Source organism: Cyrtonyx montezumae, unplaced genomic scaffold (assembly GCF_038088225.1).
Source record: "Cyrtonyx montezumae isolate F1298 unplaced genomic scaffold, pur_monq_1.0 scaffold_4, whole genome shotgun sequence".
In the NCBI taxonomy this organism is placed as follows: domain Eukaryota; kingdom Metazoa; phylum Chordata; class Aves; order Galliformes; family Odontophoridae; genus Cyrtonyx; species Cyrtonyx montezumae.
In genome coordinates this window covers 24,152,742-24,178,997 of record NW_027072045.1, presented here as the reverse complement: position 1 = coordinate 24,178,997, position 26,256 = coordinate 24,152,742, and the positions used below count along the sequence as shown (strand labels likewise).

Here is a 26,256-nt window from a genome sequence, read left to right as displayed (position 1 = left end):
CTCCAGAATCCACCTCCTTTCTCTTGTGTATTGCTGAGATTTCTTAGTATGATGTCCTCTTCACACAGAGGCCAGACCACCGGCTTTGCTTATCTGACTGTTTGAAGAGAGAGGCAGCGAGTATCTCTACAGTGAAGCCTCTTTGCTCAAAGAGCAATATTGTTCATTCCCTGCCACGATAGCTGCCAGAAACATCGCTTGCACTGCAAAGAAAGTGCCTGTCAAGCTCTCATGCTCCATCACTGTTCCTGTTCTTCCCCATACTATCTTAACCACTTTGCTAAATGGAGCCATACAGTAGAAATATTGCTTGTAGCGGGACTAAGTACACAGTTTGCAAAGGAAACTCATTTCAGATCCCTGTAGTTATCTATTGCTCAGGCATCAAAAGTGCAGTGCCATTCACAGGTCCATCTGACTGCAATTTTCACTTAGTCCATGTCCATGCCTGTTAAACTGAATAATTATTAGGAGTAGCAAGATAACAGGTTTCTAAAAGGTCAGCGATCCAGGAAAACTAATTTGAGAAAGTGGAAAGATATCTGCCAAATTCACAAAGAAAACAAACACGTTATACTGGAATAATGAAATGCCTAGATGTACTGCTTCAGTAAAACAACACTAAATGCATCTCCCTACATTGTGAGCAAACGCTCAAGATTGTCTCAAAATTACCTAAATATTAGTTGAGTGCAAAAGTTGTGTCTCTTGCTAGATTCCAGCTGGTTCCAGTGACAGCACCCTAAATAAAGGATTCCTTTTCTTTTTCAAAAAAATTGAGATGTCTTACACAGTGAACATGAAACTATAACAACCTTCACAAAAGAGCACGTACAACCAAAGTAAAAACTTTTAGACAGAACTTAAAATGGGAAGACTGAAAGAATGAAACATGTATAAGCCAAACCTGCCCTGAACTGAACCTGAAATAAATTCCTTTTGCATTTTTCTTTAAATGAGGTATAACAAAAAGAGGTATTCTCGTTTAAAAGCTAACTGCACTGTGTGCAATATGGAAAGAACAGTCAAATGGAGTACTAGCATGTGAAAGAAATGTTGCCATTATATGAAATACTGCTTTTGATATTTTATTAACAAGCAAGCATCCCTGGAACTGGGTCTAAATAAAAAATACTTCAACAACCAATCAGAATACAAGGCAGTTATATAAATTTATTTTATGTAATATTGATTAGTTTTGAAAATTCCCATTTTTAATGTTTTAATTTCATCTTTATTTTTCTTTTTTTAAAAATCACTAAAAGGACACAACCCACAAAAATACAATCTGTATCTGCTCTATATTTACAGATAACTGGTCACTATTAAGGCACAGATTTAAAACTAACATTTTCATGTAGCAAGTCAAATATTTGTGCATAATATAACACTAACAATACGGTATGCTGTATTGTCATATTCCCTTTGTGGAATTAAAATAAGTGAGAAGTTTTCTTTTTCCAGTGTGTTCTTTTTTCGTGTGAAGCCCTATTGAAAATAACGTTGTTAATGGGAAATTCTTCACTTTGGTGTAGATGATATAAGCACTGCTCAGGAAAAGACCACATCAACTTAATACTGTAATAAGTTCAGTTTCCGAATATATAGTACTGTCTAGATACATAGAATGTACTTATGAAAGATTAAATTTTAAAGAGTGTAAAGGTATTTTCGATGCTTTTAAGTTTAGACAAAGTAAGCAAGAAGGGGCTGCAGAAAATTCTGTACAGTGTTGCTGAATATGTCATTAAAATATTTTAGAAAATGAACGTAACTGAAAGCAACTTGATTTTCCAACACTAGTCTTAAAAACCAAAGTATTTAAATGAAAGCTCATTGGTAAGCATGTAGGTCAGCCCATATCAGTGGGGCTACCTACATGCTTATAAGCAAGCACAAGTGTAAATACTTCTTGAATTAGGAGTTGTGGCTTCCACAAGGGTTTGCACGAAGTTTCTCTTGCCTGTGCAACACACACAAATACCTCACAGATAAGTGGATATTTACCTACAACATTTGAGCACAATAATTTTGATGTGAACAGCTGTGTGCATACAAGATGCAGTTGTATCCATTCCAATCTGAATAACAATTTTCAACCCAGAGTATGCTACTTGATCTACAGTGGAAGTCACCCAGCTATACACCATTAAGTAGATATGGCTGAAATGAGTTCTGAGCAGTTATTTGTTGCTAACCACAAGACTCTATATTATTGCTTGATCATCTATGCCCTCAAGTAATCATTTCTTTAAATTCCCTTTGTGTGTGCAAATTTATCTATACATGGCTGTTTTCTCACCTTGAAAGAATTATCCATGGAAAGTGTCAAAACTATTTCTCACCCATTTTTGGGTAAAAACCAACTACTGTAAATGTTACTCTAATGCCTTCTGTTTAAGAGTACTCGACAGTGGTTTATGTCCATTCTCAAAAGGCGTGTACACTGAACATAAATAATACATTACAGTAGAGGTAATTCACAATATTTCTCATGGGAATGCTTTTCAAAAACATAATGCTTGGAAATGTCATATTGCATTGCAGAAAGAGGCACTTTAGGAAGTCCTTCATCATACGAGAACCCTTCATAAATGCATAACAAGATGCTTGTAAAGACAGGAAGAATATTGCCAAATTATTTGGACTTTCACAGTATAAGAATGCAACAGTTAGCTCTAGCCACTTACAGCATGGACTCTGTTGAACATAACTTGTTTCAGAAATAGTTCATCTCCAGGTTTTTAAACACTTCTGCAGCTGACCATCACAAATCTAAATCAAAAAAAACCCATGCTCTTACATCCATTTCAAGCTGGTCACTTAGTTGCTGCATGCATATTCACGTAAGTAATAATCGTCATTTCTTAAATGGCAACAGTGCTGTCTTGTCAAATTAGATTAGTTCTGTTTAATCAAACTGACAGCCTGGAGCTCTAGTTTGATGAATGCCTTTCATTCTCTACCATAAGTCTGCAGTAGATCAGTACAATCTGTTACATACTGTAGGTGTATACGATCTAAAAATAAAAGTCTGATATAAATAAGTGTCCTTTAGTGGCAGGATACTAAAAATAGCCCTTTGCTTTGAGACAACCATTAAAAACAGTTTTAGCATAACAGGCAGCAGTTAAATATGTTGACTGCAAAGGGTTAATATTGCAAGGTCCATTTTGGTCTTTCATTGCAGCTGTTACAGTGAGTTTCATTGGAAGCAGCACTACACTGCTCCACCATAGCATAATAGAACTGGTCCACTAGCATGTGGCTTGATTTTAGAACAATTTCTTCAGGTAGCTACTGGGAGACAGAGAAAGGGGAAATATGCCTAAGAACCAGCTCCTAGTACCATTATAGTGAGATGTGACTTAATGCAGGAACATCTGAAAAAAGTTTGATTAGTGCCAATATAAAAATCGATATGGAAATGAGAGGAATACGTTTCCACAGGACAAGAAATCAGAACATGTAAAGTGCAGAAAGACCTCAATAATTATTTTAAGCAGTACCAGAAAAATCCATCTTGATAAAAAGCAAAATCTATGCTCTCTGGCATCCCAGCCCTTCATTCTTCCTTCATTCAACAAAGTAAAAATTCAGTGCATACATTATAGTTATAGGTAATAAAATACTAAACAAAGAACCCTATATTATTATTATTGCAAAATCTGTCCAATCTACTTGAGTAAAACGTAACCCACATTTGGTGTTTTGAAAGGCAACAGAAAAAATGTGTTTTCTCTTATTTTTGGCACAGTATCGTGCAGACAAAACGCTTTGGTCCTTGATACCCCGACTCCCAAAGTGCAGAGGGTGGTGTGCAGTGAAGGCTGTCCACAGGATTGCCATGTCTGTCTTTTAGAGTTGACTTTTTGAGCCACAACTTACTGCTACCAGCGACCGCTGACACTAGCAATGTCCGAATGATACTGACGTGGCAGTCTTCCACTTGCTCCACCTTCCAGAAATGAGGCACGTATGTTTGATGGATCAAAGAGTTTTCTTCGGTTTTTATTCAGTTCTATAAAGTTAAGAAAAGCAACTCTCATCAGAAATACATTTTAATATTTGGACCTAACCAAACCAAGACCTCTCTTTAAATAACAATATATTTCAGACAGAGTAGTACCAACTGAAAGTGTCAGTTAAATAGATCTTCAGGATAGTATAACAGCCAGGTTATAACTATGTAGATGTTTACTTCCCAACCAGCTTCTATTTGTTTTAAGTCTTAATTTGCACAGATGGAGCTGATACTAATCAGCAGTGCTGATTTTGATCAAAACACCGCTACCAGACTCAATGGCTGCAATCTTCTGAAGAAACACATACATCCACATAATTGTAGCTTAATCAACACCACGTAAAACGATGACAAAAGCTTGTTAGCCTCTCAATCACTTTCTGATAACCAGTTTATTTTGTACATAAGATTGGAATGATTTTTCTAATGAAAGTTCATTTTGAAATAACAGGTGTTCACCGCTTATTCAAGTAGGCACCATAAGCTTGTACTAGTAAACACTTTTTCCTTTCCCCACCTTTCTGTCCTTGTGAGCAAACTCTGTAATAGATACAAGACTGAAGGATTATGCAGGTTCTTGTGACTCCGACTGAACTAACATGTAGATTGTATTCTGATCTTCTTTATCTTATTGTTTTAAATGCATAAAGCACATTCATTATCAGCATTATTAGAAGAGATGCAACCAGGAGGAAAAAACTGCCAATCTGAAAAGTTTCCAGTAGAGATTTGCTGCTGCCAAGATAGTGGAAGGCAGAATTCCCCTACCTAAGCATCACATAGTAACTAAAATGCATTGTAAGAATCACAGAATCACAGAATTGTAGGGGTTGGAAGGGACCTCTAGAGATCATCCAGTCCAACCCCCTGTCAAAGCAGGCTCCTTAAACCAGGTTGCACAGGTAGGCATCCAGGTGGGTCTTGAAACAAGAGCTCATACCCGATGTGCAGAAATAAGACAATCTCATAATTGAGGTGAGCTGGAAAAATTCCAAGTAAGATGTTTCATTCAGACCAACACATTTTAAGGAAACAATTGACTGAGCAAAAAACTAAACGTAAGTACGCATACTTCCAGCTAGGATGAATGCAAAAGCTCCATTAAGTCTGATTTCAAGTGCCTTCTGATTAGAGGTGAGTCACTATGACCCCTGTGGACTAGACACTTTCCAATCTTGCCAAGATCCTTTGACTACTATAAGCACACTACTTAGATGAGAAAAAAAAAAACAAAACACTAAAAATCTGCAAATGAAAACCTGTGTGAAGCTGTTTCTTTACCTGAGATTGCAAGCAGCATTTTTCTTCTGGCACCAAAAGTTGTAATGCCTAGTTCTTTCAAATCTTGGTCAGTAAGAGTAAGGAAAGTTTGCAGATCAATCTAGAGTAAAAATAAATAGGGAAATTAGGCAAAAAAATAAGTCTCGCCAAAACAACTAAGATGTAAGAATGGTTCAAAACAGTCTCACTTTTTCTCCCCCTCTCCTGCACTCGACAGTTCTTTTAGCAATCTATTCTCTGCATGTGTACAGCAATTGATGTGTTCCACATAACTTCTTCAGAGTTCCTCAGCTGTCTTTCTTTGACATAAAGCAGTTTTAGAAAAGCACAGAACCACCAGTAATCACATTTAACTTTGACTACTGAAATAGAAAATTTAGCAGAATTTCCATGGTGTAATAGGAAACTGCCAGGTAGATATGCCAGTAGATTCAGTAAGCGTTTCAGACTTCACTAAGTTAGAGGTTGATTGCCCAACTACTAGTGATGTAACTGAGTTAATTAAAACACTGAGCATTTCACAACAGAAAGTGTGCAACCATGGACATCTGTGGTTTGTTGCTCCTCATATAACTCATGGAAATAAAGTGGAAAATTGTTTAGTTAGAAATGGCTCTGGCCAAACTACTTGGCTCATCACACTTAATCAGCAACTCTTGAGATTAAAAAAAAATCAAAACCCCATCAGACAAAAGCCATTTTTAGTGTTCAAAACCAACACAGCCACTTCTCTTTCAGGCACCGAGAATAGCCTCACAATAATAGGAAAGGATTAATGATTGGCTAACATAGGCATTATTAAACTTGTAGGGAGTACAAAGGAGATAAACCTGACAAACTGCACACAGAATTAACTGAGGCACAGCTGGATCTGTATTCACTCAGACTGAATATTGACCCTGCCACACTGACTGGTTGCACAAATAAAATTCCACCACAGCAAAAAGCACGATTAGAGAGATAAGAAGCACTGGCAGGAAACGCACCAGATCTAGCTGCCCTGGGCTGAAATGCCAACACATTTCAGTGGACCCAGGATGATTCTGGGTGCACACACATGAGAGTACAGGAGAAAGTGCACATTCGCCTCATGCCTACACTTGGAACCTTGTTATATACACTCAAATGAACCCCAGCATCTGCAAAGCAGTTTTACAGAAGCAAAGCTAAACACTGGCATGCCACTTGAGAAACTCAAGTAAACAGAAGGTCCTCTCAGTTTGCTCTTTTGAGCACATATTCAGTTTTATTAAAAAGCCAATCTGTGCAAATACCCATTTTGCATGGTTTGTTAAGGCAAAACATGCAGATGCAAACTTGAGACCAGCAACTGGTGCAGACTTGTTCACTGTTGATAAGGATGCAAAGCAAACGTGGGTCCAGAGCACAGGAAAAAACACTAAAACCACTTGCAGTCCTTCCCCTCTATCATGGCTCAGCAGCACTGACACAACTTACACAGACATACCTGTGCTTGGCTCCCTAGTACACCCAATGCCATCAGTGTGCTATGACATATACAGCTTCCCATGTAAAGATGACAATGCTTTCAGGACAAGATCAGGTACTGTGTGTGTAAGTCCTGCAGTTGGGCTTTTGTAACACAGATAATCTGTCTCCAGATTAAATGATTTATAGATACCCACATCAGCTTTACCTATACAGCATTCTGTGGTCATGAAATGTTAGCACCTGACCTAAGCTGAGATATTGACTTAGTGGGTGCAGAGGTGGAAGACAGAAGGTCCCATATGTGACTGGCCTCTGTGTTGGGATTTGATCAGAGCAAGTCCATTCAACTGACACAATGGATGAAGCAACAAATGAACGTTAGCACACCCCAGCACTAGCTGAGACAAGATGTTGCTGCTGAATGTAAACTAGATTTCCATAACCTATAAAGAAAGTTGACTGACAATGATTAAATCCTGGTTATCATCCTAATTTACAAGAGTCAAGGCTTAAACTTCCTTGAACGGAAAAAAAAGGTATCTGTTTAGTTTTTTGAGTTTTTGTATAAATCAAAAGATGCATGATGAAATATAAACTGACTGAAAATTTGTGAAAGACATCTTTGGACAAGGAACAGAACAACTTATATTATAAAACACTACCAACACAAAGATGCCTTGCAAAAGAATACAGACCTCTTGCTGTTGAAATACATCTGTATATTTGCCCAAACCAAGTTTGCTGAACAGCTCAGGCAGATCAGATCCCTTGAAGAGACTGTTCAGGTTACAGCCATTGCTTCCAGTCAGTGAGGAAATGCAGTCCATGTAATTACTGCTACTGAGATAGTGTTCAGCTGAAAGGAAAGAAAGGACAATTTTGAGCCATGCCACAGAAGTGCACAGTTCTCAGTCACAGTAACACTACACTCAATTGCAACTTCAACCAGAAAGGCAAACAGAAAGGAAAAAACAAAGTGCACCTTTGAGAATGAATAGATTAAAGTGATCTTCCTTGTAAAGTTTCATATTTGTTTTCTATTAAAAGATGTTCAAGTGAATCTTTGAAGCACTAAAACCACATTAAGTAAGCATTCATCTGAATATAACTCAGGAGCTCGTATAGGGGAAAAAACTGCAATGCTCCGTTCCATTTCCCCCTCCTTAAGCCCTTCTCCTCTTTTCTCCCAATATTTTGGAAGACATCATTGCACATGAACACAACAACCAGCTTTTTTGTTTGGGCAGAGATATCATGCTGGAGCATTCTTGGTAGAGTCCTGCATGATTTGGTGGTTATCACGTCAGTACATCACAGACAAAAATAATAAATGAGATTTATGAAGTCTACATCTGGAAATACGTTACCTATATAATTTAAACTACATTCCCTAAAAGGTATATTAAAAAAAGGAATTCTGGGTGAAGTTTTCAAAGAAAACAGATTTTGCTGAGCAATTCCTTTAATCTGTACCTATGTAATATCACCGTGCACTATCATTATATGACCAGACAGTTAACAATTGTTTTTGCCCCTGTTGCACAACAGTAACAAAAGACAGCCACCCAGGACTGCATCAGGAATCCGTAAATGGGGCTACTTGTTACAGACACTGGAGCATAGACTGAGAGGATACTTTCCAAGGTAAGTAAAATTCAGATTCTTGTTATTCAGCACCTCCTGCTCTAGCCTCCGCTACTGACTGTTAAAACATCACTTACTACACGTGCTACACTAGGTTTCCTATTTTCTGGGAACAAACTACTTAAAGTCTCCAAATAGTTAATTTGATCCCATGTGCCTCCATCAACCCCAGTTTCTTCTTGAAAGATAATTTCAGAAGACAGTGAACTATTCAGCGTTCAGAGTTGAAAACACAAACATTAGGCTTGACAAATGAAGCAATTCTTCTGTTGGCATTTTTGACTTTAAAAGGTGGTGCCTTCGTTTCTTCTACAGCAGAGGAAAAAATACCCAAAGAAAGATTAATGATCCTACACTCAGGGCAGACTAGGCAAGACAGTACTAAAAGCAACAAAACATTATGAGAGATGCTTATTACTGAGGCAATCAGGACAATTATCATAAAAACAAAGCAGAAGTTCAATGGCACTATGTGACCATAAAAATCTTGCATTGTAGCACTCCAGTACACACTCATGTTAAGGAAAACACAAACATCAGTCCAGACAATTCATAGCTGTTTCTTTCATCTCCTCTTATTCCCTTCTCAGGAAGAGCTACAGTGACCACAGTCTGAGGATTCCCACACTGCCATTACATTAAATTTCTAATTTTCTTCTAATGCTTAATTAAATACATTTTTAATGCTTATTTGATTAAACCAAAATTCCACTGAAATCGTGCCAATATTTACAAGTTAATTGAATACAAAGAAATTTTTAATCTTCTATAATATGAGTAGTTAAAATACTGCATGTAGCCATTCATAGTTGAACTAATAATAACCATATTCTTACAAAGCATATATCTACAATCATATGAATAATTACAAGAGTACCAATCATGAATATTTACTCTATTATTATCATGTCCAATTTTATTTTTTATTAACTTTTTACTTTGCAGTTCATCTGGGATGTAGGTTTTATTCACCTTAGTAAGAACACAACAAAAATAAAAAACAGTCATAACGTAGTCACACAGTTAGCATGGTCCCAAATTCTCTACTCCCTTTCTGCTCTTTCAAAAAGAGATATATTAAGTTACTGAAAAACAAAATGAAGTTTCCAAGCATGTACAGGGAGTAAAATTGTGAACTGTAAGTTTATAACTTTTTTTTTAAAGAAGGAATTAAAACACCTACAGGTTGCATCCAAAGAAATGGGTGTTTAAAACTAAGCACTAGGCTGAGTCAAACAGTCTTATTTCTATTACCATAAAAAGAATGCTTTAAAATTTGCCATCAACACAGGTTATAACTGCACCACCAGCCAGCAGGTAGCACAATAATAGTCTGGCTGTTGCTGCATTGATAACAGTAGAAAGATGGCAGGTCCAGAAATAAGCTTTTATTAAGGTTGTATACCCTGAAAAAGCCTTCCAAGACAGCAAAGTGCTGTCAGCAAGAATGTCATGCTTTTTAAAAATTTCCTCAAAAGGTTTTCCTTTTGGATTATTACTTGCATATTATGTTACACAAGCTTACACATACTTTCCCTTTCCAATTTTTAAAATAACAACAGAAAAAAAACCCTGATTTCTTAAAATTTATTTTTCAAGCAACAGTAATTTGAATCTCTAGTGATGCTGTCAGGAAATAGAAATATTAGAAAATGTACTGGTATCAGTTGGATTTTAAAATAATAATCAGATCTTAGGAAATTATTAACCTGATTTATTTTGTTTCCTCTTGGGGCTGGCAATTGAGGAGACAAATTCATGAGCTGTGGGTCCAAGCCCATTATGATCCCTCCAGTTATCAGATTCACTGCCACTTCCCAGGTGCTCCCGACTGTTGGATCGTGAGAGAGACATCGATGAACCCTGCAAGTCACACAAAGAAAATTTGGTCTGAAAACAGAAGTTTAGTTGTGACTCAAATGTTTTCTTTGAAGCAGTTCAGTAAAAAAAACAGCTTTAATACTTTTAAGCATCTTCTTGGCAGTTGATCAATTGGAAAATATTTGTAAACCAGATGCAAGAACTCCATATATTTGCATCAAATTCTAACTGAAAAGCACAACTTGAGAGTTAAGCAACTATTGTACAGCTCAGGAAAAATCAGCACCACTGCTGAAAATAGCAAAAGCTCCTTGTCGTTGGCAAAATCAGGAAGGTGTTAACTGAGGTTAGCAGAACTTGACAAATGAAGAACAGAATGGATTTGCTCCAAGTCCTCCTAATGAGCAAGATGAGACTGGGCATTTGATCATTGTGATGGTTAAAAGTTGTAAAGCAAAAAAGATCAGCCAGTCTTTCTGGAAAATTGAATGCCCATTAAAATATCGAAGTTTAGATGCTCAGTGAGCTTATTTTACAAATTAACTTTCCAGATTGTAGACTTTAACACCAACATCACGTCTTCAGTATATCCCACACAGTTCACATAAACACGCATGCAGGGGAAGAGGGGTGGCAGTACAGCCTCTGACACTCATGATGTTGAAGGCTGTTAAGTGGAAGCAAGAAGCAAACAATCCAAGATTTTTATTTTTCCCAGATGTTTCCACAACAGCTCAGAGCAAACAAGGAAAACAGCTCCTTACATTGAAAAAGTAGGATTCCTAAGTCTGTGGTTTGTTTGTAGGCAGACTTCAAGAGACAAAACACAAAATGGTCTTAAAATACCTTTGTTTAGTGACCTTTAGTACTGCATCATAGCTGAGGGGGAAAAACCCCAGCTCATCTCCACGAGTACAGAAAAGAACTCTAAAATTAGAGTTCTTGCAAAATTTTCTCTCCTCCAGAGTTACTACTGCAAACTCAATACAAACCTCTAGATTTATTTATTACATGCACTTGAAAGTCACACAAAGTTCATATCAAGCGAGGAACACCACAGTACCCTTCCTAATATGGTTAAATATTTCATTTCAATTAGAGGATAGGTGCATCCTACAGAAAAGTTGTCTGAAGTTCCAGACTGGAAGAAACATGTTGCTTACATAAAGGCAGGATAGAAATAAAGTAAAAGATGTACCCGTTTCCCAGCTTCCATGCAGGTAGCACATAGGTACACACTTACAAGTTAAAAAAATAACTTTTTTTTTGAGTTCCAGACTCCTTCCCAAAAGTAACATCTATCTCCATCATTCACTAGAAATACATTTCTATTACACTTATTTTTACATACCTCATATGTAGTTGTCATAGATGGCTTATATGATACATGATTAGCTCTTCTTAGTTCTTTGATAGTTTCTGCAGGCATAGATTTAGAGAAGCCCAACCCACTCCAGGTATTTGTTGGAGTTCTCACTTCAGTTACAACTGGCTTCTTTAACATAGCTGAAAAATGCAGAGACAAATATGTAAATCTCAACCTTAATAAAGGTGCTGAGATGTTAATCCTGAAGTCACAAATTCTTAAGACCTCAGCACACCAAACAGTACATTTTAACACTTCCATTTCCTACATAGATTAAATTCCACCCTTCCTGAGAACAATTCACTCTGTTGGAAGTAAACCCCACAAGATTGCAAGGACATAGAAAGCATCAGAACAATGGGATTCTGTTTCCCTCCTGGTGCAAGCAGATTTGTTTTATTTCTTAAACAAGGTCAAAAGATTCATATCTTTATGTGCCTCTTATGAATTCTGTAACTTCATCTATTCCCAAAATAATTATCAACTTAGTCAATATGACAAATATCCTAATATTTAAATTCCATTTAAATTAAGACAATTACAGCAATTACAGCTGAGAGTTTTTTGAAAAAACTTGGTTAACCTGTGTATGCATTCACACAGTATCCCATGTACAACTTCATCTACAGCGTGCTTATTTCATGCTATGCTAGTGTTAAAATTTCAGAACATGAAAAATACCCGCATTTCACTGTCAGCTTTAAATCTCATCACAAATGGAGTTATAACTGAACCTGTGGAAAATTATTTCAATGACGTACTCACAAACTTCTTAGAAGTCACTGTTTATTCACATACCTTTGGTTGCTAGTAGCTTCTTCTGTTCATAGTCAAATGCCTAAAAATTAAACAAGCAGAAAATAGTTTACCCATCATTCTAAAAAGAGATCTTTTTTAAACTAGGATTTTTATTCCACCAATTACCAATAACTGTAAGTTTCCCCTATACATAAAGGGCTCATGCAAAGATAGGCAAATTTTAAATAATAATCTCTATGTGAGGCTGCAGCACTATTTAGAAACTTAAGGTAGATTTCTTTTTGTACAAGTGGTGTTCAACATATCTTAAGACAGAACTAGTGCAGTTACTTCAGTAAACATCCCTGTAGATGAACCTGAATTTACAGGAAAAAGAAGTTGTGTTGACAGTGCTTATGAGAACTTGTAAAATGCTTTTTTGTATAATTTACCATACAGTAATAAGACTTTGCACACAAATATTTACGTGCAGACTAATATAGCCATGCAATTTATTTGATGCTGCAATTATCTAATCAAGTTTAACAGAAGCATTGTTCCCCCCCCTTTGTCTTCCTTGACTTGGAATCGCGACCGAACCTTTCCTGTTTCTTCGTATTCCAAAGGAAGCAAGATTTATGTTTTTACTAAATTAAAGTTTGAGACAAACAATGGTGTTTAATTATTTATTCTAAGAGTTCTTTCTATACTACACGAAAAATAATTAGTGATCATATAGCAGTTTCAGCACAAAAATGGCTTTATTTTCACCCCTCTCTAATGTACCTCATTGGAAGTCATTTGGAACTAAGGGAAATATGAAGTTCACAAGGAAAGCGATAAGACTAAAAGAAGCCTCCAATACTCCAATAAACTATGCTCATATTCCTGTGATAAGTGATAGCATTTTGTGTAACATCACAAGACTAGATACCTCAACATTATTTCCGTATTAAAGAACCACCTAACCAATCCAAATACAACCACATCCATGTACCATGTAAGAATGAATAACTTCTCTGGGAAATGCTTCTAATGAAACACTGACAGCATGTCAGTGTGCTAGCCACAAATCCCCTTTGCATTCTAAGGCACATGCACTTTGCAATTACCAAATTCCACACAACATCTGGGCTTACTCAGGGACATGTACCTGCATATTGACATATGATGGCTGAGCTAGACGCGCTCTTTCGCAGTTCTGCTGGGCAGCTGCTGCTCGCTCTGCTGCCCGCTCACTTCCAGGAGCCTTTTTGTCAGCCATAGGACTTTCAGAAGCACTTAACTCTGCATCTGAGAGCAACCTGTCGGTGGTACTGAGGAAGAAAGTCAGTATTAACTCCAGCCTTCTCACCTTAACAGTGAATATTCATAACTGAGTTTCACCTTGAGAAGCATGGCTGCAAAACTCAACAAAAGCCAACGTGCAAACAATTCAACATCCTCTACAATACTTCCAAGTGTCAGCTTTCCTTTGTCATACATACCTGTTTTCTGTCTATGAAACAAAAACTACTGCTTCGTATGCTACTAAGTATGAGGTTATGAAGTTAAATTTGAGCTTTCTGAGGTCAGGAAGCATTACATGCAATCCCTACATAATAAAGCTGAACAGCATGAGGCCCTTCTCAGGCTAGCAGCTCGACAGTTCTAACAGATTGACAGTAGTAGGGTAGAGAGACAAGTTATGAAAATGGAGAAAGTTCGCATAAGCCTTACATATCAATAATTGCAATCCTACGTGCCAGTGTACCTCTCACTGAAATCATTCCTTTCTAATAAATAAAAAGTACTTAAAAATCAGCTCTACACAATGCCTGCTCTTCAGTAAGTGTACCCTCCTCCATCCTTATTTCAAAACAGTGATGTAATTATGTTTTAAATGATTATTTCAGAGTAATCCCTGAAGAAATTTTAAGTGCTATAACCACAACAAAACAAAACATACACAACTGAGTTCAAAAACCTTGGGTTTCAAAGCTAAGAGTAGAATTCATGAAAAAAATATTACAGCTTTAACTGCGTAAGTAAATAAGGAAAAAATGCATCTCAAAAGTCACGATAAGCAGCTCCCAAAAGCTACTTAACATTACTTAAAAACATCTCATTAAGAACAAAACCTGTATTGCCAAGACACATGACTCAAAAGGGCCCTTCCCACTGCTAGGTCATTAAAACAAAACAAACAAGAAGACACTGAGAACAGTGTTTGAGAACACGCTGTTATGCCCTGAATGCAATTTTTCTACCAAGGAAACAGCCTCAGATACACACAAAAGCAAAAACACTTGCAGTTGGGAAATGACCTCAGAAGTAATCAATAAGAAGGCAAAACACACAGAAGTATCCTTTTGAAATACCTAATGAAAATCTCACTAAAAAAAGTGCCCTTTCTTGTATGATAGAAAAAGTATTTATCTGTTTTGCCTTTCTCCTCTCCTATGTCACAAGTGCAAACTGAAAAATCCTAGGACACAAAAATTATTCAACATTTGCATCAAGAAGCAGACTGGACGGTTTACTCCAAAAGTCAAGCGCCATTTAAATTATCTCTTGGAATATCTGACAACTAAAATATTTACTCTACCTACAAACAAACACAGTAAGTCTTTTTGCATGCTGAAAGTTCCATTTATCTGCATTTGCCCTTTTAGCTTACTGTAAGTGAGAGTTTTTGGTGCCTTGCAGTAATTCCACTGTTTGCCTCTTTGCACAGGACTGTTTGGAAGAGCTCATCATCTGCTTCAAATCACTGGTATTTGCTGAATGGGACGGACTTCTTGGCATGCCCACTTCTACAAAAGCATCGTTGCAACCTAGAAGGTCAATAAAGAGAACAACCAAAAAAATAACTCTTGTGGTGATCATTGCTTTACTAAGTGCACTAGAACACAGAGCAAAACCTGCTTTCTTTCTTGCAGAACTAGCCTAGTCTTCTGGAATAACAACTTGGTTTGAGGCAAATCAGATATTTAAGTTCAGATGCACCAAAAAAGCCAACTAACCCATGCATCAGTGTCAAAAGAGAATCTATTATGTCTTCTAATTATTTTTCTTTATTTATTCAAGCTAAAGGCAAGTAATGTTGATATCAAATTTAAAAGCAAGTAGAAGTAACCGATTATTTAAAATGAATTTGATTTGTTATCCAGTTCTATTAGATCTTGGCATGTGCTCAGAGAACCTTTGCTGGAATAAAAGCACCCCATTTAATGTTCAAGTATTTTCAGAACGTATTTTTGCAAACACTTTTCACCTTGATTGGTTGATGCATCTTTCATTCAGACAGCATTTCAGATGACCACAAGCGTTAAGAGTGTCTCCTTTATTGATCAGTATTCACATAGAAAGCAGGGCCTTTACAAAAATCTACACCAGTTCACAGTGGAATTGACCTCCCCTCCCTCCAAGAATAAGGGAACAGAATAAGGGAATAAGGGAACAGAATAAGGGAAAATCCTTATGCTGCATTTCAGGAGCTGAAGTAATCAATTGAAACGTTATTATAAAACATGCAATTAAATTCTGCTTGCCAGTGTCACCTAGACTTGATCTACACATAACTTTGTAGAAGAATAAATATGCCAAGGGCATTAAGTCTTTCCTTCTCCACTGAAACGCAAAAATAAAACATTGCTTAAACTGGCAGAGAATCTTTAGCAATGAGATTAATACTATAAAACAAAACTCTAAAATGGTGACTTCCCTACATGCTGGAGAATAAATAAAATGATGTTTGTTAACTTCAGGTGTTTCCATCATCAGTATGACACAGGTAGTCCAACCTATTTTCCTTTATCACATCTGCACAACCAAAGCACAAGCTCTGTACATTTGTATCATAATCTGTATATGTTGTACATTTGTTTCATGAGCACACAGGCTGCACAAAAATGCTACAAAAGAATGAAGTGCCAAAATCTTACCTTCTGTACCATTTGACTTGGCAGTTACTTGTTCTGAGGCACCATGAGTGCTTGTTTGTCTTGCTGAATCGCTGTGGTTTGCACTCAACACATTTTCTCCCAGAGAAGCGGCAGAGAGTGCAGCGTACTTGATGTTTGTGGTCTGAAATAATTGTCAAATCAAAGTGATTGTTACACTTAAAATATCACAGTTTGCCCGTCTACACAAGAAAGCAAAAGTTTCATCTCTGAACACAGGAGGAACAGTATGTTTGAACATCTCATTTTTCAAGAAGGAAGAGGCGTATAACATGTCAACATTCTCAAAACACTCCTGTTCAATTTGAAAAAGTAGTAACCTTCAGAATCTACTAACATCACTTTATCCTTTCAGTCTTCCTTAGACAAGGTTCATTACAAACAGATCTAGTTCTCCAGAGATCATATCACTTACCTTCACATGACCATTTAAAGCAGCTGACCCTTTTTTACTCTCTGATTGCATGCCATTGACATGGACTTCAACAGGAGTCAAGCCTGGTGGCGGAGATGGAGTGTTCTGACTATAATTAGGTACTCCAGACAGTAAAATACTAGTTAAAGTTGCTTGAGCAGTTGATGGTATCATTAGGTGTGGAATAGCAGAGAAACCTGCAAAAAATTTTGGTAACACTAAGTTAATGCTTCTCACGTAACTCAATGTGACAAATAAATACCCATCATTATGTAGCTTTGACACACTACAACGGTTCCTTTAGAATCACATAACAAAAATGTAATGCTTTAACCATCACTTTGTGGGTTAACAAACTCTTCTATATAAGCCAGATGAAAACACTGTATATGACAGCATGTTGTAAGTGTATATGAAGTTACAACTTCAAACTGGGACATTTATTCATCTGTGTGAACATAAAATTTGGGAATTAAGGCTCTAAAACTGGATGATTCTAGACTTTGTTGTTATTCTTATACCTTTCAGTTGAGCAGTGAACAAAATCATTTAACCTACATTTAATTTCTACCAACCTGTGGCACTCGTGTTAGCAAGAGATGTTGTCCATAACGTGGGGCTAGGGGTGCCTGAACTTGGACTCTGCAGGGGACTCACTGAGCTATTAAGAGCATTCAACAGTGAATTCGGAGTAGCTGAGGTGTTCACAGACAGTGTTGTTGGACCTAAGAGGCCTGTCAAAAAATTACACGTGTCAATATTAGCTAAGACTTGATGAAAAACATTCTTGCAAGTTTTTAAAGTAGCAACTAAAATGAAAACAAGAAGTAACCTAAGTTGAACCAGCATATATCTCATTGATAGAACTTTAATATTAAGCCTTATGTTAAGTTCGTGCAAACAGCACATTTAAGCACAAAAATCTGTGAATTGGGAAACGAGAACTATATCATTCTTCATGTTTATCTACTGGACTAACTGCTGTAACATTACTCTGCAGTGGTTGCTTTTCAGCCTTACCACCCTTTATATTAACTCCATTGCTTTTGTCAGTTTGTGTCACGGAAGCATCACTTGCAGAATAAGAAAGCAACTGCACTTTACAACCTTACTTCTATTTGAAACAACAGTTTTTCTGAAAACCTCACAAACTGAATCACTACCTCCAAAGTAAGAACTACTTACTTCCTTTTTGCAATTTCAATACTGATAGCAAATCATCTTCCAAATGCATTTCCTCAAACCAGCTCTCAAGCTATAAACACTCATAAGTCAGTTCAGTATTATACTGAGATGAGATAAAAGCCAACCCCAAGGTGCAGGCATGACAAGAAGAATACAGAAGAAGCCATGTTAAAGAACAGTCAAATCGCACAACTTGAACCCATGTGGTCTTTTCAAAAGCATATGACAAAATTACACAGCACTCCTGGATGGCAGGCTGCAGGGCAGTTACATGATAATGCTGAATTCTGGGGATCAGCGTCACTAAATTCTTGCAGAGTTGTTCAGTTTCGTACATGTTTGGTAATAGGGTCTTTGCAGAGCTTGAAAAAGAAATGTTTATTCCAGTCTGGACTAAACCACTACTTCTATAAAATTATATCAGATAGGAAACTTAGATATTTCTGTCCTACGCTTCATACTGGTAAGTAAGGTCTAAATTAATAACATTTGCTTCCATTAACTAAACCAATATACATTAATAAATTAAAATACATACCAAGTCCAGTGAGTCCTAGTCCTGCTGAAGACAAGATATCCAAACCAGGACAAGACAGACCAACAGGGCATGAGACAGTAGAGGGATTTGATGCTATGGTGACTCCACTGCTTTCAAGACCCAGAAGACATTTCCGTGCCTCATACATGTTTAAGGCATTTCGTTCAACGCTTTTTACAATCACAGACTGGAGATGAAGGAAGATAAAAGCAAAACAAAAGGGATAAAGAGGAAAACAGCTATATAATAAGCATCTGCAACTCAACTCTTAAATCTCCCCTCACAGTTACATAGCAGTGTAAGATAGCGTGAGAAAAAAATCAATTAATTTAAATTCAGTGGCCTTAATGGTTAGGTTAGGAATTTAGTATGCATTTTACAAAGAAAAATGATGAAAGTATTTGCTATCAGTGGTTATCATTGGTTACTTATTATAAGAACAGGTTATTTGGTGCTGCACTTTGGTGGTATTTAGCATATCACATCCGTAGTGCCCCAAGGTCTACAGAAGCAATCCAATAATTTAGGCCTTACACTCTTTTACCAGAGCTCTGTATGTCAACATAGACAAAACTTTTTGTATAAAGTTTATATCAAATTCCTAGCTGTCTGGAAAAAGCATACGTAACACCTGAAAAATTGTTAAAAAATAATTATTTGTACCTTGTATATTCTCCTCACAGTTTCTTCGTATGGATTTTACATATCCCCGCACAGAGATGCTAACAGTTCTTTGAGAACACTGTCTGTTATGACAACGTGTACAATAGTATAGATAACCGAGTACTTCCTAGACACATCTGCCTGAGTATTTTAACAACAGATATCAATTCTGAGAAAAACTTTGTAATTCTGTTGTATGTGTTGCTTTTTTTCCCTTTAACTTCTCATGCAGACAACTAAACTTTCTCACAGTAGACTTTCTTTTAAAAAATCTGATTGCTGAAGAACACTGCAATGATGTGGGGTAGTTACGATTCCAGGATTTTAAGACCAAGAAAAAGTCTAATCAGATCTAATATTTTTCCTTTTTTTTTCTCTCCAGTATTTCCATATAAAACTAAATCTCTGTATTGGCAAACATTTAATGAATAAGTCAAATAAAGGAGAAATTATACAACGTTTAAATTGATATTTCAAGCAGAAAATATATTTTAGACGTTTATGATCCATTAAGTCAGGAAGGAAGGGCATACATGTCAACTCATCAGCTCTGAAAAGCTGGCATAAATGCCTAAAATGAACACACAAGCTTCTAACTAACCTTGCTTGGTTGCTTTGGCTTCGGCTTAATGCTTATGAAGACATCTAACTGCTCCATTAGCTGCGTTATGAATTGTGGTTCTACTTCAATTTCTTCCTTCATATCAAACATGAGCACAAGAGGAAGGCAACCCTGAAAAGATAGATGCAAAATTATAAGCAGCATACACTTTCCCCGCATTAATGTTAGCAGTAAACTGAAACACACAGACTGCACACATATACATAAGGATGAATTAAGTTCAGAAAATATAAGGATGTAGTTTTAAGTAAAGCCACTTCATTTCCAACAAGAATACAACCTCGTCTTTTTACTCTTGGATGGTTGTAAGGATCGTTTGGGGGGTATAAGGATGAAGTGATTTGTTGAGTATTTTGACATCAAAGTCAGTGCATATACGTCCTATGTTAGCTGCCTAGCAAAATTAAGTGTCTAGAGGCAAATTCAGAAACAATTACTACGTATCAAATACAAATAAGGCACAGTCAGAAGCAGTCCACTTTAAACTCAGCTTGGCAAAAGGGAAAAGACCTCTGAAAAACTGTGTCTGCAAGTCCCTATGGCCTAATGCCCAATTTCTACTTTCCTTTTCCCCATACTCAGTGGTTACATCAGCATTTTCCAGTAATATAAATGGCATCACTGAAACCTTGCAAATACTGAGCTTCAAATTAAAAATAACTGAAAAAATACTCAATAAAAGAAACACTCTAAAAAACAACCCAACAAGAAAAAACAAAACAAAAACCCACCACAGCCTTCTCAAGGTATCTAGGGATTATTAGATTGCTCATAAATAACAACCAGGTCAGTAGAAGATGCATATTCTTACTGTAAATTTGGATTCATAATAAAGTAAATGTATCACACATCAGGAAAAAATTGAGTAAGAAAACACATTTGACTAAATACAACCACTTGCTTAGTTTCCTGCTTATACTTTGGAACAAAAGTTACAAATTGGTATATTGTTCACAACACTAGCTCAGTATTTAATTTTTACATAGGCCTTCTCAACTCCTAACTACAAGATATTTTCCAAACATAATAATTTTAAATTAAAGCAAGCTCTCTCAATTATTTTTTACTTCAAAAAGGCTGATATAACTTCACTACATGAACTTTGCTAAAAAGAACAATCATGAAGTTACTCTAAAAAAAAAAAAAAACACTGAAACCAATAAGCCACATTCTCATTAAAAAGTAACAAAAAGTAATATCGTGAGGTTTCATCAAATACCTGCTGCAAAAAAATGCAACTTAAACATTAACAGGGCAAAAAGGAAAAATGGAAACCTGGAAATTGAAATGTCAGGTCTTATAAATGTAAATGGTTGGACTTAAGCACTGAAGTTTTTCTCTTAGACGCTTAGAGCCCCTACGTGATAATACAGAGGAATACGGCAAAGTAATGTTCCTTAATACAACATGAATGAACAAAAATGACTTGTCAGTATTGTCCATAATACAATACAGTTCACAGTCTTATACGTATAACAAAGTACATCATCTTTTATAGTGATTATCAAAATACCTATAAAAGTTAGGGTTCATTTAAAAAAGTTTAAACCTTTAAAAAGGTTAGGGACGAGAGGAAGACAGGACAAGAATATTTTATCTAGACCCTCGCATTCAGTCTACTAGCTAAAAGTCACTACACATCTGCTCTCTTCCTTTTACAGTTGGCCTTCATCACTACTATAAACATTGCCTTAATTAGCATGCTGAATATTTCTCTGCAAGCATTATGCTGATGATTAGAAACAGACTAGCATTGACTACCAGAGATTATGTATATTCACGATTTAAACATCAGGTGGCTTTATCAACAATATTAGTTACTAGCTAATATTAAAGTTTCCATTCAAACATACTATATTAAGCAACTTTGGAAGAAGTATCACTGCTACACTACATACATCACAAACAAATGTACATATTAGAGGCATACTGTCAACTCTGCAAACGTTTATGGCATTTCTTTTCTTGATCTAAGTGTCTAGATGTTTCTAGTTATGCGATCCCTGAAAAACTAAAACAAGATCACTTGACCTTTATTTTTTATATCATATCCCCTGTTCTACAGGACACTTCTACTGCCTGACTGTGAAACAGCATCAACTATTATTCTGGCTGAACCAGAGCAGCTGGAAGGACACAGGAACAAATGTGACCTTGAGAAGAAGGCTAGCATACAGTTCCATCTTGCAGACAATTACTCCAAAACACAGAAGTTTGATTTTACTGGACTACATCAGAGAAGAAACAATCATGAAAAAAGTACTTTAAAGCTCAGAATGATTGCAGCTATTCATCTTTAGTTATAAGCACTCAGATTTGTCACTTGTGCTGGTATCTGAGGCCAAAAAACTCTGCTTTTATTAAATTAGGAACTGGGGTTAAGACTTTATCTGGTTAGTTGCTTTCTTTTCTTCCCTCATCTTTTTGACTACTCATTAGTAATTCAATTAATATAAATGGAAAAATAACAGCACAATTCCTCCCTTTCCTGCTCCACCCTCCCCCCATTCCCCGGCTCCCCAGTCTGTCTTCTACTCAGGAGCACACTTACCATAAATACAAATTGCTTATGCTGCATTAATATTGCCACAGCCCTTATTCAAATCATGCTACCACACATCACATGTACTCTGAGTAACTATGAACACTCACAAAACACTGACAAAATTAGAGCACTCAGCTGATCTAGCATTTTGCAATGTAATAAGCCTTCTCTACAACTGGCTTACATTGGACCAATGTGGAAAGGATACATTTTCCATCATTTAACATCTTTATAAGCAAATCTAACTGAAAGCATTTACCATGAGATATTGTCTGGCAAGACAGACAGACTCAATTGTGCCCTGGAGGTAGACAGTGGATTTCTTCTGTGGGTTACTAGGGTCAGGAAAATGGATCTGAGCACCAGTCCTCTGCATGATATGTTTGATGTTACTGCCATTTCGGCCCATCATAAAGAGATGATGCTGTGCTGCAATGTCTAATTGCGTGCTCACAGGGATCGCAGAAGCCAGGCTCCCAGCGAGGTGTTCCAGAAGCATGGCTGTTCCTTCCTGCAGGGCCAAACATAAGAATGATACAGCACTCAGAGGCATACAAAACCAAGTTGCATCAGATTGCACTTGGCATTTGACATAAATAAACTTCTGTTTTCCTCAAAAAAATCAATTGATTTCTAGCAAACTTTACCACTTCAATTTTATGACAAAATGGAGAGTTTAATTGTCATCACTAAAGACACTAAGATAGCACTGTCTTATCTCAGCAGAACTCCTGGGCCATGTACAGAAATAAGAAAGTCGATCCTGACTTCATTGGGTAGAAAAGCACTTGCAAGATTTTTCTTTCAAGTTTTGGCCTCAGTTATTCTCATGGGCTTGAGATACATCAATATGACAGTATTTGTCACATTGCCAGTCATTAACAAAAGCTTCTTAACTTTAAGATAATATGCTCATGGTAGTTCCTTTACTTGTCTGTTAAATTCAGATCTCCCAGTCTCAGCTTGGCAAGACAACAGAAATGAACCATTAAGGCAGATTTCAAAGTTAAATATTTGACTGCGCACTGAGAAAACTGAAATATGAAAGACTTTTTACTATTGCTTTTAATTAAGATGTGGGTAGGATTAGGACACATTCCAGAATTGTTGCAAACCTAAAGAGTAGAACAACAGAAAAAAGATTATAATTCAATGTTGTGCTGATCTTTTAAACTTAAAACTATCTTGCCTACATTTTTACACCGTCTACACCACTTAAAGATTTTTAAGAATTAGTACTAAAATTTTAGAAGTCATTTTGCCATCACATGTAAGGAAGAAAAGGGACGTAACACTAATACAGTACTTAGATACCTAAGTTACAAGTATACGTACACTATGCAGAAACCTCCTTAAGATGACATTACCTTCACAGCACTAGTATTATTTTGTGACCCTCTGACAATGACTGTAGCACCATACATTCGAGAGCGTTGTTTAAAGGAAACTGAAATGTTGTACGTCTGAGATATATGCTGAATTGTGTGAGAATTAGGATCTGGGATTGGTTGCAGAATTCCAGCAATAGGCAATTCAAACATGAGTACCAATGGAAGCAGCTCCTGGAACATTGAACAGAAAATAAAGAAAATGTAAGTAATGCTCAGTAAAATTACCACAATTTTACTACTGAATTAGAATGTACCAATCAGTTATGATTAAGCTAATATAATACATTCATTTTAAGTTAAAAAGGCATTGCTTTTCCAAGGAAACAAATTGTGTGTGGTTTTTTGTTGTTGTTGTTTTGTTTTAGATAGCATTTTTTGTGCTTATTCAAAAATAATTTTTTGCAAGTGTGTAGCAATCAAAAAGCCAGGTTAATTACCTATATTTATCCATGCTGCTAACAGAAATCATTATTAGTAAATAGAGAAACTTCTGTCATGGGTAATTAGAGCTCTTAAATCAGGTACAAAGCTACATAATACCAGCTTCATGTATTTAAAGGTGCACGTTTGTATAACAAACATGACTACAATTATTATAGGGAAAAAAAATCACAACTCATTAGATTTGTTATCTATACTATGATGCACACAAAAGTCAAAACTGGAAAAGGAAGACAAATGCTAGGAGTGGAGAATGGTACTAAATTCCACCATAATTTTAATCATACACATAAGGATAATAGATGCCTTTTAAATTATATACACACAGGATGCCTGAGGTTCTACAGGTCAACTCTGGAGTACAAATGAAGATACAGTTTTAGACATAGTATGGGACACTTTACTTCTTGCTTATACCACAGATTGTGTTCAGTGTCCTTTTAGAGCTAGTTAGAAAGTGATTCACGTTCTAGTGAAATCTATATAATACCCTTTTGCATATTACTCATGGATCCACTTGTTCTATATTTCTGCTGTCAGACAACAGATCCAGACAACCCTAAGATTCTTACATCTGAAAACACCTCAAAGGAAAATATTGTAGTGCAGAGGTGCATTACACTGAAATAGACTATTACCCGAATTCTAACTCTTGCAGACTCCACTCCAGCTGGCTGTCCTGCTATAGACACCTAGAAGAGTAAGAACATAGAAAACACAGCATTACATTTTCAAGTAAGGCATTTGAAGATTTATTAAAATACCTCTGCTTTCTTTAAGAATCAACACTGAAGTGACATCCAGTAACATTCCAACTGTTGTTTAAACTGTAGCTGAAATTTTAATCTGAAAAAAAAATCTACATACGAATATTGCAGCATCTTAGGTTACGTACACCTTCAGCAACTAGAAGAAGTTTATCAAATGATCAATACAGATGCTTATAAAATAATGGAAATACTACATTCTGTGCTCAACGTGTCAATGTTTCAAAACTACTGTGCTTTGGTGAGAAGGCACTGGGATACTCAAGAGAGATTCTAAACACCAAGAGATGCAGTATTAGAAGGTAAGCATTTCACTGATGGTTAGCATTAACAGGAGATGTCCAAAATGTGCAATGATTTATTCTACTGAAGTTAAGTTAAACTTTTATAAAAGAACATTTGCATTTGCTAGCTATGCAAACTCTAATTTTAAAAAACACAATGGGTAAGAATTAATGATAAATTAACTATGATTCAATGAGGAGATTGAAAAAAGGTTTTGCTCTAAGTGGCTAACTTCTGTACGTTCCAAGTAATTTTAGCTTAAAAAACTAAAGTGAATAATGAAGCATCACAAACTGTTCTGTTTATAAAACTTCCTTTTTTAAGGAACTCCTGTACTTTCTACAGTGTAAATAACAAATATCTAATTCTCTGAAAGTGAATTCCACTTCGCTTGAATAAAAAAATTAATTGGAAAAGTTTAGAACTGTTTCATATTGATATAAGCATTTGCCCAGAGAGGCTATGGATGCTCCACACGTACAATCATTGCCAGGCTGGAAGGGACTTGGGGCAACCAAATCTAGTGGAAGGTGCCCTCACCTCTACAGGGAAGGTGAAACTGGATGGGCTTTAAGATCTCTTCCAACCCAAGCCATTCTACGGTTTTATGATATTATCATGAACTACAACAAATTAGATAAAATATACTTACTTGGTTGCTTTTTTCTGCTTGATTATTCCTATTTGAGTCTGGAAAATGGATATGGCATCCTGTTTCCTCCATTACCTTTTTAATATTATTGCCACCTTTACCAATCACATGAGAATGTTCTGTATGTGAAACATCCATCTTCAAGGTTACCCGATTGCTCTGGAAATGAAGAACCCAGAGTAGATACGTTAAGAGCAGAACCTGAGTACTTCATAGTACTGGAACTACAAGAATGATATTGAAAGTTGTTTTTTAAAGCATTTTTATAGTGGCTTAGGTTTCTACCCAAGTAAGATGCTTTGATATGGATCACATTCAGATGCTAAATCATTAATAGATTAACTAACAGAAATAACATGCAAATAAAGTGAGATCTTCAAAAAATATCTAAAGTTTTTACAACATTCTCCAGATTTTATACAAACTGATTTCTACAGTCCATTCTTTCCTTCTAGACCTGTGGCATTTCAATGGTAGTAATG

General features: G+C 36.3%; 1 protein-coding gene across 2 annotated transcripts in view; it reads right to left on the bottom strand.

Annotated features, from left to right (window-relative positions):
* Window positions 1-1,153: 1,153 nt before the first annotated feature.
* Window positions 1,154-26,256, bottom strand: part of BICC1 (BicC family RNA binding protein 1) — a 93,803-nt gene continuing 68,700 nt past the window's right edge. For both annotated transcript variants that reach the window (XM_065746780.1, XM_065746781.1), the window contains exons 5-21: window positions 25,775-25,933; window positions 24,709-24,762; window positions 23,606-23,800; window positions 22,498-22,749; window positions 19,673-19,804; window positions 18,409-18,595; window positions 17,261-17,419; window positions 16,686-16,882; window positions 16,253-16,394; window positions 14,986-15,142; window positions 13,480-13,642; window positions 12,387-12,426; window positions 11,574-11,728; window positions 10,111-10,264; window positions 7,453-7,613; window positions 5,306-5,405; window positions 1,154-4,021 (exon numbers count right to left, since the gene is read on the bottom strand). In XM_065746780.1, coding sequence (XP_065602852.1) covers window positions 3,891-4,021; window positions 5,306-5,405; window positions 7,453-7,613; window positions 10,111-10,264; window positions 11,574-11,728; window positions 12,387-12,426; window positions 13,480-13,642; window positions 14,986-15,142; window positions 16,253-16,394; window positions 16,686-16,882; window positions 17,261-17,419; window positions 18,409-18,595; window positions 19,673-19,804; window positions 22,498-22,749; window positions 23,606-23,800; window positions 24,709-24,762; window positions 25,775-25,933 — 2,538 coding nt within the window. In that variant the 3' untranslated portion in view covers window positions 1,154-3,890. The remainder of the gene's footprint in view (window positions 4,022-5,305; window positions 5,406-7,452; window positions 7,614-10,110; window positions 10,265-11,573; window positions 11,729-12,386; window positions 12,427-13,479; window positions 13,643-14,985; window positions 15,143-16,252; window positions 16,395-16,685; window positions 16,883-17,260; window positions 17,420-18,408; window positions 18,596-19,672; window positions 19,805-22,497; window positions 22,750-23,605; window positions 23,801-24,708; window positions 24,763-25,774; window positions 25,934-26,256) is intronic.